The 18259-nt window shown below is 41.7% G+C and overlaps 1 protein-coding gene across 2 annotated transcripts; it reads left to right on the top strand.

The window, feature by feature from the left end:
* The first annotated feature begins 11173 nt into the window (after positions 1–11173).
* Positions 11174–17826, top strand: phf6 (PHD finger protein 6). Of its 2 annotated transcripts, XM_024428830.2 has the most exons (12): positions 11197–11331; positions 11408–11571; positions 13026–13222; positions 14726–14830; positions 15038–15171; positions 15261–15307; positions 15458–15624; positions 15700–15840; positions 16072–16176; positions 16525–16658; positions 16905–17043; positions 17154–17826. In XM_024428830.2, exons 3-11 carry the CDS (start codon positions 13091–13093, stop codon positions 17041–17043), a joined length of 1104 nt encoding a protein of 367 aa, XP_024284598.1. In that variant the 5' UTR covers positions 11197–11331; positions 11408–11571; positions 13026–13090; the 3' UTR covers positions 17154–17826. The 2 variants fall into 2 exon arrangements, with proteins under 2 accessions (XP_024284597.1, XP_024284598.1); XM_024428829.2 differs by lacking the exon at positions 11408–11571 and having other exon boundaries at positions 11174–11331.
* The last annotated feature ends 433 nt before the right edge of the window (positions 17827–18259 follow it).

Genomic DNA, 18259 nt, shown 5'->3' with positions numbered 1-18259 from the left:
CACACACAGTCTGTGCCTGTATTTAGTTTTCATGCTAGTGAGGGCCGAGAATCCACTCTCACATAGGTAAGTGGTTGCAAAAGGCATCAGTGTCTTAACAGCGCGATTTGCCAAGGCAGTAAACTCTGCACGTAGCCCAATCCAGAAATCTGGCAGTGGCTTCCGATTAAATTCTATTTTCACAGAACTGCTTGTTGTAATTTCGATGAGGCTCTCTTGTTCAGATATCTGTAAGTGGACTGGAGGCAGAGCATGAAAGGGATAACGAATCCAGTTGTTTGTGTCATCTGTTTTGGAAAAGTACCTGCGTAATTGCTCACCCAACTCACTCAGGTGCTTCGCTATATCACATTTGACATTGTCAGTAAGCTTGAGTTAATTTGCTAACAAAAAATCATACAATGATGGAAAGACCTGTGTGTTGTCCTTGTTAATGCAGACAGAGAAGAGCTCCAACTTCTTAATCATAGCCTCAATTTTGTCCCGCACATTGAATATAGTTGCGGAGAGTGCCTTTAATCATAGATTCAGATCATTCAGGCAAGAAAAAACATCAACCAGACAGGTCAGTCGTGTGAGAAACTCGTAATCATCCAAGCGGTCAGACAAGTGACTTGTCAATTTAAAATATTTAAAAAACATGGGGCCTCCCAGGTGGCGCAGTGGTCTAAGGCACTGCATCGCAGTGCTAGCTGTGTCACCAGAGATTCTGGGTTCGAGCCCAGGCTCTGTTGCAGCCGGACGCAACCGGGAGGCCCATGGGGTGGTGCACAATTGGTCCAGCGTTGTCCGGGTTAGGGAGGGTTTGGCCGGCATTTGTCTCATTGCAAACTAGCGACTCCTGTGGCGGGCCCGGCGCAGTGCATGCTGACCATGTCGCTAGGTGTACGGTGTTTCCTCCGACACATTTCTGTGGCTGGCTTCCAGGTTGGATGTATTGTGTCAAGAAACAGTGCGGCTTGGTTGGGTTGTGTTTTGGAGGATGCATTGCTCTCAACCTTCGCCTCTCCCGAGTTCTTACGGGAGTTGCAGCGATGAGACAAGACAGTAACTACTACCGATTGGATACCATGAAATTAGGGAGAAAAAAGGGGGTACATTTTTAAAAAAAAATTATGTGTCAATACTTTGCCCCTTGATAACCAACGCACTTCTGTATGTTGTAAATGACATGGTTGCTGCCCATGTCATTGCATAGTGCAGAAAATACACGAGAGTTCAGCTAACAAAGTTAACCATTTCCACTGTTGTGTCCAAAATGTCTTTCAAGCTGTCAGGCATTCCCTTGGCAGCAAGAGCCTCTCGGTGGATGCTGCAGTCTACCCAAGTGGCGTCGGGAGAAACTGCTTGCACGTGCGTTACCACTCCATTATGTCTCCCTGTCATGGCTTTTGCTCCACCAGTACAGATACCAACATGAGCAGCAGCTACGATTGGCTACACACGGACCATTAGAGGTAATCCCGCGAGAGAGTAACAGTTAATGTGATTGGATGTTAATTATTTGACCAGGCTACCTGTATTTGACATTGTGTTGTTATTTTGCTGAACACTAGATGGTTGAATTTTATTTTTGGCAGTGAAAAAAACCTCACCCAAATGTATAGCCCTGTTGGAAAATATAAATGGACTGTTTGAAAATGTGAAGAAAAATAAAATAAAATGTTTTATTTTTAAATGTGGATCACATTTTTATTAGGCGTACCCCAGATGGCCTTACCGTGCCACAGTTTGGGAATACCTGGCCTAAATAATTCATTTTAGTTCCTTCATAGGCTACCTGGGTTCCTCCGGACTGATTTAGAGTTAGTATGTTGCTTACGTCTTTCCCCGGCATTTTACAGCTTGTTTCTTCTAGCATAATGCATTGTGGACTAAAGTGTCGTTATAAATCTCTCTATATAATCAGGTCCATTACATTTTTTCTAAATCTGAAGCTAACAAGGGGTAGGCCTATGCTTTTAGCCATATTATTTTACAAAAGCCACAATACTGTCAGACACACCCTCAATTCGAGCCCTGTTTTTAACTTAACACACCAAGCAAGCCCCTCACTCACTGACACTGACATATTTAAGGAGTGCATGGTGACTGAAATAATTTGCTGACAAAATCTATGGATATTAAACTATAATTTAGTCTGTCAAACCTCTTATTTTTTGAATAGGAAGAAATCGGCTCCAACACAAAACCCTCTTGTTGTTAGTAGCCATCTCCGCGTCTGCTGCTTCAAAGTAACAAAGCAGTGGCTCCACCTGTTTTGAGCCCCACATTTTTTTTGGGGGGGGGGGTTGCCTGTATTGCATGTTATTCTGGAATTAATACGAGTCACATATCAGTTTGCAAATAATGTAAAAAATATATATATATCATTGAGTTAATAAATCCGCATACAAACATGGTCTCTTTTTTTGATTTCTTGAGTTTCAGCCCAGGGGTTTCAGCCCAGCCCAGCTCAGTGCTTTCTGTGGTGGTGGGGCAAACCAGCAGAAAATACGGACCGTTGCTCCGTGATTGGCTTAGTGTTCTGTCACTCATGGGGAAACTACATCACTGCGAAGTCTAAGGGGAGCCCTTGAGAATTCGAGCCCTTTGGGTATTGACATAGATATAGATACATTAGAAGTGCCCATCCAAGAAGTCTCAATGTCATTGGCCACAGGTAAAATGATGTCAAATCACGTTATATGTACAGTAGCTTTGATTGGACTGATCATGTCAACATCATACTTTCAAAATATTAGCTAGCAGTCATCATTATGAATCAAGTCGACAATCTACGAGTAAAATCCTTTTCAATCCTTGTCATATGAAGATAAATAATGATTAGAAATTATAAATAAAAACGTATTGGTGCTCATCGGCCATTGGACAAAAACATTACACAACAAGTTGGAAATCTCAAATTCAACACTGAGTGGTTTGGAAGGAAGTGAGCACAAGGTGAGTCCAAAAATGTATTGTATGCTACTGAAAAAATGACATAATATGCCAGGGAGATATGTATACTGTAGCTAAGAAAGTAATACTACAGTTGAAGTCGGAAGTTTACATATACCTTAGCCAAATTCATTTCAACTCAGTTTTTCACAATTCCTGACATTTAATCCTGGTAAAAATTCCCTGTTTTAGGTCAGTTAGGATCACCACTTTATTTTAAGAATGTGAAATATCAGAATAATAGTAGAGAGAATGATTTATTTCAGCTTTTATTTCTTTCATCACATTCCCAGTGGGTCAGAAGTTTACAAACACTCAATTAGTATTTGGTAGCATTGCCTTTAAATTGTTTACCTTGGGTCAAACGTTTCAGGTAGCCTTCCACAAGATTCCCACAATAAGTTGGGTGAATTTTGGCCCATTCCTCCTGACAGAGCTGGTGTAACTGAGTCAGGTTTGTACGCCTCCTTGCTCCCACACGCTTTTTCAGTTCTGCCCACATATTTTCTATGGGATTGAGGTCAGAGCTTTGTGATGGCCACTCCAATACCTTGACTTTGTTGTCCTTAAGCCATTTTGCCACAACTTTGGAAGTATTCTTGGGGTCATTGTCCATTTGGAAGAACCATTTGTGACCAAGCTTTAACTACCTTGACTGATGTCTTGAGATGTTGCTTCAATATATCCACATCATTTTCCTCCTCATGATTCAATCTATTTTGTGAAGTGCACCAGTCCCTCCTGCAGCAAAGCACCCCCACAACATGATGCTGCCACCCCCGTGCTTCACGGTTGGAATAGCAATGGTCATTATGGCCAAACAGTTCTATTTTTGTTTCATCAGACCAGAAGACATTTCTCTAAAAAGTATGATCTTTGTCCCCATGTGCAGTTGCAAACCGTAGTCTGGCTTTTTTATGGCGGTTTTGGAGCAGTGGCTTCTTCCTTGCTGAGCGGCCACGCAGGTTATGTCGATATAGGACTCGTTTTACTGTGGATGTTGATACTTTTGTACCTGTTTCCTCCAGCATCTTCACAAGGTCCTTTGCTGTTATTCTGGGATTGATTTGCACTTTTCGCACCAAAGTATGTTCATCTCTAGGAGACAGAACGCGTCTCCTTCCTGAGCTGTACGACGGCTGAGTGGTTATACTTGCGTACAATTGTTTGTACAGATGAACGTGGTACCTTCAGGCGTTTGGAAATTGCTCCCAAGGATGAACCAGACTTGTGGAGGTCTACAATGTTTTTCTTAGGTCTTGGCTGATTTCATTTGATTTTCCCATGATGTCAACCAAAGAGGCACTGAGTTTGAAGGTAGGCCATGAAATACATACACAGGTACACCTCCAATTGACTCAAATTATATCAATTAGCCTATCAGAAGCTTCTAAAGCCATGTCATCATTTTATGGAATTTTCCAAGCTGTTTAAAGGCACAGTCAACTTACTGTATGTAAACTTCTGACCCACTGGAATTGTAATACAGTGAATTAATGTAAGTGAAATAACCTGTCTGTAAACAATTGTTGGGAAAATTACTTGGGTCATGCAAAAAGTAGATGTCCTATCCGACTTGCCAAAACTAGTTTGTTAAGAAGAAATTCATGGAGTGGTTGAAAAACCCATTTTAATGACTCCAACCTAAGTGTATGTAAACATCCGACTTCAACTGTAAGTGTTGAGTAGTAAGAAGTTAGTAGCCCATGTGCCACACGCTAATAATTTGGTCCCTTTTCCCCTCCTGTTCTGACTTGGTGGTGCACATGCGCATGTAGCCTGTTTTAGAGAAATGTAATCATCGGATATTGTATGAGCTTTCAAATTAAATCAAACTTTATTTGTCATATGCCAAATACAAGTGTAGACCTTTTATTTTACTAGGCAAGTCAGTTAAGAATAAATTCTTATTTTCAATGACAGCCTAGGAACAGTGGGTTAACTGCCTGTTCAGGGGCAGAATAACAGACTTGTTCCTTGTCAGCTCGGGGGTTTGAACTTGCAACCTTCCGGCTACTAGTCCAACGCTCTAACCACAAGGCTACCCTGCCGCCACTTACAGTGAAATGCTTACTTACAAGCCCTTAACCAACAGTGCAGTCCAAGAAGAGTTAAGAAAATATTGAACAAATAAACTAAAGTAAAATATAATATAAATTAACACAATAAAATAACAATAACGAGGCTATGTACAGGTGGTACCGGTACCGAGTCAATGTGTGGGGGTACAGTTTAGTTGAGGTAATTTGTACATGTAGGTAGGGGTGAAGTGACTATGCATAGATAATAAACAGCGAGTAGCAGCAGTGTACAACACAAATGGGGTGGGGGGGGTCAATGTAAATAGTCTGGTGGCCATTTGATTAATCGTTCAGCAGTCTTATGGCTTGGGGGGTAGAAGCTGTTAAGGAGACTTTTGGTCCTAGGCTTGCCGTGCGGTAGCAGAGTCTATGACTTGGGTGACTGGAGTCTCTAACAATTGTTTGGGCTTTCCATTTTCCTCTGACAACGCCTATTATATAGGTCTTGGATGGCAGGAAGCTTGACCCCAGTGATGCACTGGGCCGTACGCATTACCCTCTGTAGCGCCTTATGGTCAGATGCCGAGCAGTTGCCATACCAAGTGGTGATGCAACCGGTCATGATGCTCTCGATGCTGCAGCTGTAGAACTTTTTGAGGATCTGGGGACCCATGCCAAATTTTTACGTCTCCTGAGGGGGAAAAGGTGTTGTCGTGCCCTGTTCACGACTGTCTTGGTGTGTTTGGACCATGGTAGTTCATTGGTGTGGACACGATGGAAGTTGGAACTCTCGACTCGCTCCACTACAGCCCCGTCAATGTTAATGGGGGCCTGTTCGGTCCGCCTTTTCCTGTAGTCCACGATCAGCTCCTTTGTCTTGCTTACATTGAGGGAGAGGTTGTTGTCCTGGAACCACACTGCCAGGTCTGTGACCTCCTTCCTATATGCTCTCTTATTGTTGTCGGTGATCAGGCCTACCACTGTTGTGTCATCAGCAAACTTAATGATGGTGTTGGAGTTGTGTTTGGCCACGCAGTAGTAGGTGAACAGGGAGTACAGTAGGGGGCTAAGTACACACCCCTGAGGGGCCCCAGTGTTGAGGATCAGTGTTGTTGCCTACTCTTACCACCTGGGGGCGGCCAGTCAGGAAGTTCAGGATCCAGTTGGAGAGGGAGGTGTTTAGTCCCAGGGTCCTTAGCTTAGTGAGGAGCTTCGTGGGCACTATGGTGTTGAACGTTGAGCTGTAGTCAATGAACAGCATTCTCACATAGGTGTTCCTTTTGTCCAGGTGGGAAAGGGCAGTGTGGAGTGTGATGAGATTGCATCCTCTGTGGATCTGTTAGGGTGGTATGTGAATTGGAGTTGGTCTAGGGTATGCCATTGATGTGAGCCATGACCAGCCTTTCAAAGCATTTCATAGCTACTACCGACGTGAGTGGTACGGGGTGGTAATCATTTAGGCAGGTTACCTCTGCTTCCTTGGCACAGGGACTATGGTGGTCTGCTTGAAACATGCCGGTATTACAGAATCTGTCAGGAAGAGGTTTAAAATGTCAGTAAAGACACTTGCAAGTTGGTCCGTGAATGCTTATATGGCCTATATGGCCCTGTTATTTATCCTATGGTTCTGACTTGGTGTACAGGGAGAATACTGTCAGAACGGCCCATGTTCTGAATTCTGTCGCTGTACATTTCAAAAGTACTGAACAAATAGTTATATTGACAACGTTCGTCCTAGCTACTCATTAATGTCTTAATTGAAATTACGGATTGCCTCTTACCCGCTCGTCATTCCCTCATGCCATAGTTTGTACATCTCAATTGTCAGTAGAAACCACTTTTGTTTAAACAAGTCAGCCATATCAGATATGTTTTTTAAAAGGCAGCAAATGAGGCTGAATTAACTGTTTTATTTGCCAGACAAGGCTCCGCTGATAGCCAGGTACAGCAGTGGTAAAGTGTTGGTACTGCTGTTGGGACTCTACTGTTGGGACAGCTTTATGTAGGCCTTAACAGTTTGTGGGCACCGATTGTCACCGTTATAGTGCAATTAATGTATTATTTAGTGTTGTGTTGTGTAGTGGCTTTGCTGGCATGCATTATTTTTTATTTGCCTCAACAAGATTTACGTGCTAAAAATCGCCACTGAACATAAGTTATGTAAATTACTCAAATATGGCTTATTGTGAGCCATATAAATATTCATTATGGGCAATGAAACATTGTTTTTTATTCAAATCAATTATAGCAGTAGCAAGTTTACCTCAGGTCCTCCTTCTCATCTTCATGCTCTCCCTCTCAAACTGAACAGGTAGGTATAGTCCTCACACACAGATATTGCCTTTATTTGGCCAGGGCTCAATATTTCTGATAGCCTATCCATTGCAGTGTGTAATGCAGTATAGCAGTGTTTAATATACACCATCTCAGCAGTGCAAAATATAAGGGAAGGAAGTACATTTTCTTAAAAATATAACTTTGCTCTGTGCTTTTCTGAGCATGCTTTTGGTATAGCGGCAGCGTAGCCTAGTGGTTAGAACGTTGGACTAGTAACCGGAAGGTTGCAAGTTCAAACCCCCGAGCTGACAAGGTACAAATCTGTCGTTCTGCCCCTGAACAGGCAGTTAACCCACTGTTCCTAGGCCGTCATTGCCTACTTAAATTAAGGGGAAAAAAATTGCCTAGGCCTGTAGTATAGGCTATGGATCATTTGATTGAGACCACACTAGGCATACTTGATATTGGACGCCCAGCAGAGAATCATGGATGAGGGGCAGCATTCGGCACACATTGAGATTTAATAAGTAACTAATTCTCAAACACTGAGCAATATGACATTCAGTGCTCTATTTTCAGTTGGCGATAAGGCTGCACTTGTGTCAAACGGCCGTTTGTTTGCAATTTCAACCTGTAAAGTCAGCGCTCTGCTATTTTCAAACTGTTGCGCAAGGATGGGCAATTTACCTGTCTCAGCTCGCTTGCGCCCAGATAGGAAGGTTGGAAATATACTGAACAAAAATATAAAGGCAGTATGCAAGAATTTTAACGATTGACTGGAGGAAATTAATCAATTGAAATAGATGAATTCGGCCCTAATCTATGGATTTCACATGATTGGGCAGGGGCGCTGTCATGGGTGAGCTTGGGAGGGCACAGGCTCACCCACTGGGAAGCCAGGCCCAGCCAATCAGAATTAGTTTATCCCCACGAAAGGCCTTTATTACAGACAGAAATACTCCTCAATTTCATCAGCTGTCCAGGTGGCTAGTCTCAGACTATCCCGCAGGTAAAGAAGATGGATGTGGAGGTCCTGGGCTGGCGTGATTACACGTGGCCTGCGGTTGTGAGGCCGGTTGGACGTACTGCTTATGGTAGAGAAATGAGCATTCAATTCTCTGGCGTCAGATCTGCTGGACGTTCTTGCAGTGTTGTGGCATTGTGTTGTGTGACAAAACTGCACATTTTAGAGTGGCCTTTTAAAGACCTAGCACAAGGTGCACCTGTGTGATGATCATGCTGTTTAATCAGCTTCTTGATATGCCATACCTGTCACGTGGATGGATTATCTTGGCAAATGAGAAATGCTCACTAACAGGGATGTAAACAAATTTGTGCACAAAATTTGAGAGGAATAAGCTTTTTGTGCACATGGAACATTTCTGGGATCTTTCATTTCAACTCATGAAACATGGGACCAACACTTTACATGTTGCGTTTATATTTTTGTTAAGTATAATATAGCCTCTAGTAATGACAATTATTTATGTAACAGTGCCAGTAGCCTATGTGTTGTTTGCAAGAGGGACTCCCAACAAGAAGCTCCTCATTATGTAATCGTAATTTACAAGGTTTAGGCTGCAATTCTCAAAACACTAACACAATAAATGTAATTCTACATTTCAAAGGGGGGTAAAAACTTGTGAGATTTGAACCGATGCCACAATCTGTTCGACACACTACACAAAAAAACTATTTGGCCACAGTCAAACAGTTGCTTTGATTATCATAATGTGGGGTAGGAGATTAGCGAGTAATATACTTGCGTTTATTTTTGTTGTTCAGTATATTTGAGGTGCGTCTTAAAAACATTTTCCAAAGTGCTAATTTTAGGCAGCGCTGGTAGGGATATTTAAAACCAACCAAAAGCTGGTTTTAGCGGTAACATGGTTGGTTATCGCATAAATTTTGACAGCGGAAACGCAGCCTATCCAGCCATGACGCACACTAGCATATGCACATGGAACAATAATATAACATTTTATAAAAATAATATAATATAAAAAATTAAGGATACACCATAAAGAAATTATGGTGCCTGTAAATGGATTTAGACATAGCCTATTTAAAACAAGTTGTTGTTTTGTTTAGAATTTGATTCAAATTATTCACTCTTTTTGTAGGCCTTATCAATAATGAACGCTATCTTGCTTATTGACAAGGTTTGGCATGTTCATGCTCAGCTATAATGCAATTTACAATAGGTCTAGCCCCTATATCAGTATGAATGCTATGTATATATTTCCACATTGAAGCCATGCAATTACTTAGAACAATGCTGAATGCAAACAAGTTCAAGTTAACGAACAGTACCAGTCAAACGTTTGGACCCATTCCAGGATTTTTCTTTATTTGAACTATTTTCTACATTGTAGAATAATAGTGAACACATCAAAACTATGAAATAACACATATGGAATCATGTAGTAACCAAAAAAGTGTTAAACAAATCAAACTATATTTTATTTTTGAGATTGGGTGTTGGGGTGCTTTGCTGGTGACACCGTCTGTGATTTATTTAGAATTCAAGTTACACTTAACCAGCATGGCTACCACAGCATTCTGCAGTGATCCCATCTGGTTTGCGCTAAGTGGGACTATCATTTGTTTTTCAACAGGACAATGATCCAAAAACCCCAGGCTGTGTAAGGGCTATTTGACCAAGAAGTAGAGTGATGGAGTGCTGCATCAGATGACCTGGCCTCCACAATCACCCGACTTCAACCCAATTGAGATGGTTTGGGATGAGTTGGACCGCAGAGTGAAGGAAATGTAGCCAACAAGTGCTCAGCATATGTGGGAACTCCTTCAAGACTGTTGGAAAAGCATTACAGGTGAAGCTGGTTGAGAGAATGCCAAGAATGAGCAAAGCTGTCATCAAGGCAAATGGTGGCTACTTTGAAGGATCTCAAATATAAAATATGTTTTTCCCCAACACTTTTTGGGTTACTACTTTATTCCATATGTGTTATTTCATAGTTTTGATGTCTTATCGATTATTCTACAATGTAGAAAATAGTACAAATAAAGAAAAACCCTTGAATGAGTGGGTGTGTCCAAACTTTTGACTGGTACTGTGTTTAGCAAAGATGGGATGGATCTACATTTTGATATTTCGTTTCTGTAAGGTCTTTAACAAACTATAACAGACCAACATTGAAGTTGATTCCAAAGCAATACATAAAATACCATAAATACACAACTTGAAGTAGGGATTGTCAACTAGATTCAACCTGGGATGATTGTTTTGGTGTGGATGGTCGGGGGGCTGGAACATTATTACTATCACATTTCTCTATTAAGCGTGGGAATACTTGGGAACAGATTTCTCAAATTAAAATCACTTGGAGCTGATTTCCTGGTGTTTTTAGTCTATTATGTCAAATAAAAAATACAATTATAAAAAAAAAATGCAAAGAGAACTTGGAGGGCCAAATAAAAACACAACATTTGGCCAGCGCACGCCAGTTGGAGAATCCTGATTTGAAGGAACAACATTTATAGTCATGGAGCACGTTCTGATTAACCAGTGAGGGGCCAAGCCTCTATACACCCACAACTGGTTTATTCATCAAAACCCGCCAGCACTGCACAGATCATTTTTAATTGTGAAAATAGCAAAAATATTTCGAAGACACCGCTGAACCTATAATTGTATGGCCAGCTCTTAGATTACCACAAACCAGGTTCGTTAATTGATTGCAAATTACATGAACTTCCCCTGGACTAAAAATAAATAAAATTAACCCTCCCCCTGTACAGATGTTCCCCCTGACTGAAATTGAAAATGCATGACCCTCCCCCATTTTTCTCCGTGTAACAATGGTGTACATTTCGACCACTCCCTTATTTGTTCAATGGCATCAGTGCTTGGTACATAATTTTCAGGGGGAAAATGTGCGTGCATAGCGTGGGGGCGTGTTTAAGTTTTTTTTGTTGCAGTGCGCAACGTCACTCGAATGCTACGCAGTGCTGAAACCTAACACAAGCGATCACTGATTAAAAAAAGGGGGAAACTACACACACACACTCTTGAACACACTTTCACCCCTTCTATCCAGCACAGCAACGTGACAAAATCCCACAGAGACTGGTAAGATCTAAATATCTTTCGGCACTGTACTAAAGGAATGATCGGTCTTTTTTTTTTATCAGGTAACTATTGTTAGGTTTTAGGTCGATGGGAATTGCTGACGGACAAGCTCGCTGAAGTCCGTGTTCACTGCTGAATGTGAATACATCACGTATGGCGCTCTGCGTAGAAAGCACTCAAAACCTACCCGCGCCTCTACACCCCGAAGAGAAATATAATAGAATAAAGTATGTTTAAAAGGTTAGTTATGATCACAAATGAAAGGACTATCTTTGTTTTACTGGTTCGGGCCTTTCTGTCCTACGACGAGGGCCTACAGTGTTCGTCTTTCGATGAGCAGTGTACCCAAATAGTAGTGTTCTTATACAGTTTGGAAGAGGCACACACACCCCTTTTTATTTCAAAACTTACACTGAAATAAATAGTATTTCGACAAGATTGTGTTCGCGATGTTCCCCCCCAAAAACACAGAGCAACCCGATCATTAATCTAAACTGTTCGTAGCACTACCTGTCACTGTGTTTCGTGTGTAATTCTTGAAGATTTCATTGATAGTTTAGTAGCTATATATCCTTCGTTGTTTACTTGGCTGGTGAGCATGCACGTTGTGCTGCGTTGTTGCCGCCCGTGCTGTGAGATCCTCTTCCTGAGCTATCATGGCAGCTGTGTTTAAAACCAAGGCGTTGCGGTGCATGCCATTGTGATTAAAAACACTCAGTTTCGTTATTAGGAGAACATGAGGTTATAGAGATTGAATGTTACTGTGAAATACAACTTTTACCTTTCATTTTTATGGTGTATTTCATATTTTTGTGATCAGGGCCTCTTACTTTTCAGTGTTTGTATGTAATGTCTCCATTTCCTATTAAAATATTATATCTTAACCTAATGAATTCTATGAGTTATTGTAATTTATTTTTAATAGATTATTGTTGATTTGACAATATTGTAGGTTTTGTCCTCTACACTTCTAGATCATAAAATGTATTCTACCGTCTTTCAACAATTTACTTGACTTTTCTGTTCTTCCAACACATTTATGTACACACAGATACACCACACCTACACCAACAATGGAATTGGCAGTAGCCGAGGGGCTTAACATCCCCAAAACAGGAGAAATGTTCCACAGGCCCACCCCTACTTTATTAGTCTCCAAGTCTCAATCAAATTCACCTTTTGTTTCACTGATGATTACACAACATGTTAGCAATGTATCCATGAAACACAGTAGGCCACCTCCAGCAACGGTATGGTTTCATATGTAGGTCTAGATTTTAGGAACTTGGAGGGCCTTAAGTTTTTTTTTTTTAATAACTTCAGATATCATTTTCTGGCAGGGAGCCTAGTGGTTAGAGCATTAAGGCCAGTAACCGAAAGGTTGCTGAATTGAATCTCTGAGCTGACAAGGTAAAAATATGTTGTTCTGCCCATGGACAAGGCAGTTAACCCACTGTTCCCCAGTAGGTCATCACTGCAAATAAACATTTGTTCTTAACTGTCTTGCCTAGTAAAATAAAGGTTAGATTTGAATAAAATACATTTTTTTATTTGTATTATTCGCTGACAGCAATAAACCTGTACCTTACCTGTCTAGTGTAATCTATAGTATCTAGTGAGGTGTACTAACAAGGTCAACTTGATGCTGCTATCAAGTGATTACCTCTCATTCTTTCTGTCCCTCTCACGAACAGAAGAGCTCACTGACTGTTACAGAGACGATACAGGAGACGACGAGAGAGTTTGAGAGAGACCGACCATGTCGGCACAGAGGAAGGGAGCGGCAGCCAAGCTGCGAAAATGTGCCTTCTGCAGGACGAACCGGGACAAGGAGTGTGGACAGCTGCTAGTGTCAGACAACCAGAAGGTGGCAGCCCACCATAAGTGCATGGTGAGAAGACCCCCCAGTCGGTGGCATAGCACTGACTACTGTATGCATTGGCCATCCATAAGGGTTTCTCAATGCCAACCAATTTAACTATCATATAAAACCATATTTAAGTGTCACTCCACAATATGACAGGATTGATATCCATGTTCCAGGTTAAAAAACAGATCATTGTGAACCACTGAGTTTTGAGACACTGTAGGTGTAGCCGATGTGAAATGGCTAGCTTGTTATCAGTGACGTCACTCGCTCTGAGACCTTTCAGTAGTTGTTTCGCTTGCTCTGCAAGGGACCCGGCTTTGTGGAGTGACTGGTTACGATGCTTCGTGGGTGTCAGTTGTCATTGTGTTCAGAGTGTCCCTGGTTTGAGCCCAGGATGGGGCAAGGAGAGGGATGTAAGCAATACTGTTACAAAAGCAATCATATAAGGCCGGGATGATACCAGTATCACGATACTCATTATTATCATGGCAAGGAAACTAAACTCGAAGCGGATTGAACTTCTTTAGGAAAACCACCCTAATGTTGGAAACAAACATTGTTGTCATCCAGAGTTACACCTGTTTATTTTCCAAGCTACAGCACACAATATTTGACATACAGTGGGTTTTTATCAGGATGAAACTGTATGGTCTGATTCGTGTTTTCATTTTTGCCATGGAAAAGATATTGCAATACTGGTATCATCCCGGCCCTACAATCATATATGTTTCTGTATTGTAGCTTATTATTCCGATTAGCAGGGAGTGTCGTCGTGTCTCAGTTGTGAAACCTTATTCTTCTTAGGGTTTTGATGGTCATGGAATTTTGGTTGATGGAAATTGGCCAGGCCGCGGCCCCCCAAAAAAATACTCACATTCTCTGTGTGTGTGCTGCCATAGAAATAGAATGAATAGAACAGGCGTCCCCATTCAAGTCAATGATGGCATAATGGGGGGACTGGCAGCCATTGCGAGGAGCAAACCAGGAAATTCCAATCAGTAAGTGCTGTGATTACAAAAATGAGCCACATCAGTTAACATAATTTGAATTAACATATTACATTACCATGGAATTTATATATAAATACCAGACAGCCATTGTGAGCGTACCCATGAGTTTACCAGTCAAATTGCCAGGGTTAGCGATTCCAAGCCTGTTCTATTAATGATATTTCTATGTGTGCTGCTGCTGCAGGGAGGGTGGTGTTGCCTAGGCAACCGAAGACTCATTGCAACTACAACTTGCTTGTTTCAGCAAGGAGCAAAAAGTTTCATCACATTATGAATCCATGTCACCACTGAAACGGACTCGACTGCATGAATACCCAGCCATCCCGTCTTCAGTCAGCTGTTAAAAAACTATTTAAATACGGTTATGACTTATTTTCTTTTAAGTCTTGATCCATAACTGTCAGTTACATGGTAGTAGTGCCAGCCCTAGTTCTACTCTCTGAGAAGTAGAACATAGTTACTGCGTGTGTTGTCCAAGTATTCTGTTGAATGATTTTGTCATTGCCCTGTGCAGCTTTTCTCCTCCGCCCTGGTTACATCTCACTCAGACTGCAACGAGAACATCGGGGGGTTTTCTGTCCAGGACGTGAGAAAGGAGATCAAGAGGGGGAATAAACTTGTGAGTCTCCATGGCAAGATATTCCCGCATGTCCTCACATTTGGAATGTGTTCTAGATGGCACCCTAATCCCTATTAGTGCACTACGGCAAGTCTGGTCAACTAGTGCACGATATAGGGAATGGTGTGCCTTTTAGGACTCATACCACGGTGCGTTGCCAGGTTCAGCTAGTGAGATGGGAGGTCTGGTTCTTCTCCTCCCCTTCAGATGTGCTGGTCCTGCCATCGGCCTGGGGCCACTGTTGGCTGTGATGTGAAGACATGCCGGCGGACGTATCACTACTACTGCGCAGTATGGGACAAGGCCCAGGTCAAAGAGAATCCCTCACAAGGGAGCTACCTGTAAGTGCCCTGTGTACATAACCTTATTAAAACATTTAGCTTGACATTTCTGTTAAAAATGATCCTAATATTTCTGTCTTTGGATGTAGTGTGTATTGTCGCAAACACCGGGATGCCTCCCAGGATGCCAGTGAAGGTATCTAACTTCTCTTCTATGTGATGCTCAGCATACAAGGGATGGCTTTTCTTTTGACACTTTTAAAGTAGAACACGGGGATCAACTCTCTATACCGTTGTTGAGGGTGAATTGCCGGTGTATTGATGTATTCAATTTGATATTTTTCAGATGAACAGGAACAAGGAGGTGTTGCCAATGACTCAGACTCCTCCCCTCCACGGAGTAGGGGGCGTGGGAGATTAGAGAAAGAGCGAATCAAAGTTGGATCCCGTGGACAATCAGAGGACACACGCTCGACCTCCTCTCAAGGTGTAGATGATGAGAGCTCCTCGCATGTAAGACCACACACACACACACACACAAAACATTTGCCCTGAACATGTATCCTGAGGTGTGTGTCTGTCTTTCAGAGGGACAGGTCCCCTCTGAGGGGCTCTGGGGATGGTGGCCAGCGCTGTGGATTCTGCCACTCCGGAGAGGAGGAGAACGAGATGCGGGGCGTGTTACATGCAGATAATGCAAAAAAGGTTGCTGCACATTACAAGTGCATGGTAAGAATGATCTCATCACTTGCCAGTCTGTACTTAGCAGTAACAATCATTGTTCATCAGGAAAAAAAAGAATTTTCTGCTGAAGATGGTCTATATACTATTGTTTGTCTAAGCATTACTTTCTGGAAGATGTATGGATTGGAAAAGCACAATCCATTTTAAAGGTATTTTCTGTTATACTCTGATTTGCCCTGTTTGTCATCTGACCTGGTCGTCACTCCTACCTGGCAGCTGTTCTCATCGGGAACCGTCCAACTCACTACCTCCTCACGGGCTGAATTTGGGAACTTTGACATCAAAACGGTCATTCAGGAAATCAAGAGGGGGAAGAGAATGGTGAGAACCTTGCAGATAGCACTGTAGTATGGTAATGTGAAGACGCAAGGGTTGCTCAGTGGGACAAGTAGCTTACTAGCACTAGCAACTAATAACATTTTATTTGCAGAGAATTTTAATGCATTTCTACTGAATATGGGGGAAGATCCTTGAATGTCACCAATGCTATATCAGAGACCTGCTGTTGTATTACCAATCAGATTGATGTACCCATAGAGATCCTATTAAATAAGTATTATAGTTCTATGGATGTACCTTCCTTAGTTGAATGCACTGACTGTAAGTTGCTCTAGATAAGAGCGTCTGCTAAATTACAAAATGTAAATGTATATTGATGGTCTTTTCCAGAAATGTACCCTGTGTACCCAGTTGGGAGCCACTATTGGCTGTGAGATCAAAGCCTGTGTGAAGACCTATCATTATCACTGTGGCCTGCAGGACAAGGCCAAGTACATAGAGAACATGGCTCGTGGCATCTACAAGTGAGAGCCCCCTCTGCTTTCTCATTTTCAGGTGTCAAGTCCTCACCTATGGATAGTTTTCTTCTGGTTCATAAAATAAACACTTTGCTGTTGGTGATTAATTACATTGCAACTACTTAAATAAAGTATAATTTATTTGCTCCTGACAGACCTCAATAATAATCCTTAAATTAATATTCCTGTCTGTAATTTGATGTAACCTTCGTAAAGATATAAGTTGACATTACACCATTGTCTCTTCTCCAGGCTGTACTGTAAGAATCACAGTGGGAATGAGGAGCGGGATGAGGAGGATGAGGAGAGGGAGAGTCGCAACAGAGAGCGGGCGGCCATTGATCACGGGGGAACACTGCCTCTGCCTCCGCCACAAATCAATGGCAACTAGGTATGGCACTGTCACACCTGCCTGGATCAAATGGTGATGAATAAGTACCAATAGGCCAGCAGCTGTCAAGTATTTGGTATACGGCTGATGTCAATGTACTCCCTTCACAGGTGATGGTTAAGGATTGCAGGATAAGAAGAGGGGATATCCAAGATGGAGCAAAGATATTTTTCTATTGAGTTCTTCTCCTGAAGTAGGGGGCCACTGCCAGCCCCCTCATTCACCATTTCAGTTTCTTCAAACATCAGACACACACACCCCTGCCAGATGTGAACATGTCAGCACCTGGCTTCTTCACAAACCTCTTTGGTATTGTTAAGTTTCATGGATGAGAAATGGCACGGAGGGACTGGACTACTAAGAGCAAAACACTGCTGCTGGGTGAAAGACGAAGCATGAGAGTTGTGGTCTCCCTGTAATACATGTTGTATTGCTCTTAAAGAAGACATGACTCAACAAAGTTAGCAACATTCATTGTATCTTGCTTCCCATGTGCCCCACAGCATTCTAGTCCTATACAAACAATATTATTCTTCCTCTAGCTCTTCTTCAAGGAGGCTGCCTTGTAATATTGTAGATTTCCCCCCAGTCTCTTCCTAATCATGGAATTTGATTTACTTTGTTGTAGCTGTAATCTTCTCTCAAGAAATTCCTTTTTTACTTCTCTAAAAAAAAGTGTATTGTTTGACAACTGTATCATAATCATGAATACTATTGAATATTTGTGGCTTTCTTTTATAGTCAATCAGGATTAAAGTTAATCTGCTAGCATGCAGCACTTTAGATTGTTTATTCATGTTCTGTATTGCTCCAACATGCCCATGCGGACTTCTTTATAAGGAAAGAATATTGACTTAAGTTTTTGTGCTATTCTCATTTTCTCAGCATCCACAATTGTATTCGTGAAGGGTTACAATTACAGGCTACAATATACATTTTGTATTACACTTATACTGCTGAAATGTTTTTGTCCAACATAAGAAAGCAAGAAAAAAAACATTGTGTTGTCCAGAAGGTGGCAGTATTCCCTTTTCCTTTTATGATTTGAATATTGTACCAGACATGTTATTTCGAAAGCTTCCAAATATGATTTTTTTTTTTTTTTTACTTTTAAACTGCCAGATAAATATAAGATGCCTCGCAAATAGTGGTTGTTGATGGACGCTTTGGGATTGGAAGAGTTTTGTTATGGTCAGTTAATAGGATGAAGAATGTC

The sequence above is a fragment of the Oncorhynchus tshawytscha genome, linkage group LG08, assembly GCF_018296145.1.
Source record: "Oncorhynchus tshawytscha isolate Ot180627B linkage group LG08, Otsh_v2.0, whole genome shotgun sequence".
Classification (NCBI taxonomy): domain Eukaryota; kingdom Metazoa; phylum Chordata; class Actinopteri; order Salmoniformes; family Salmonidae; genus Oncorhynchus; species Oncorhynchus tshawytscha.
This window is presented reverse-complemented; position numbering and strand designations above follow the sequence as displayed.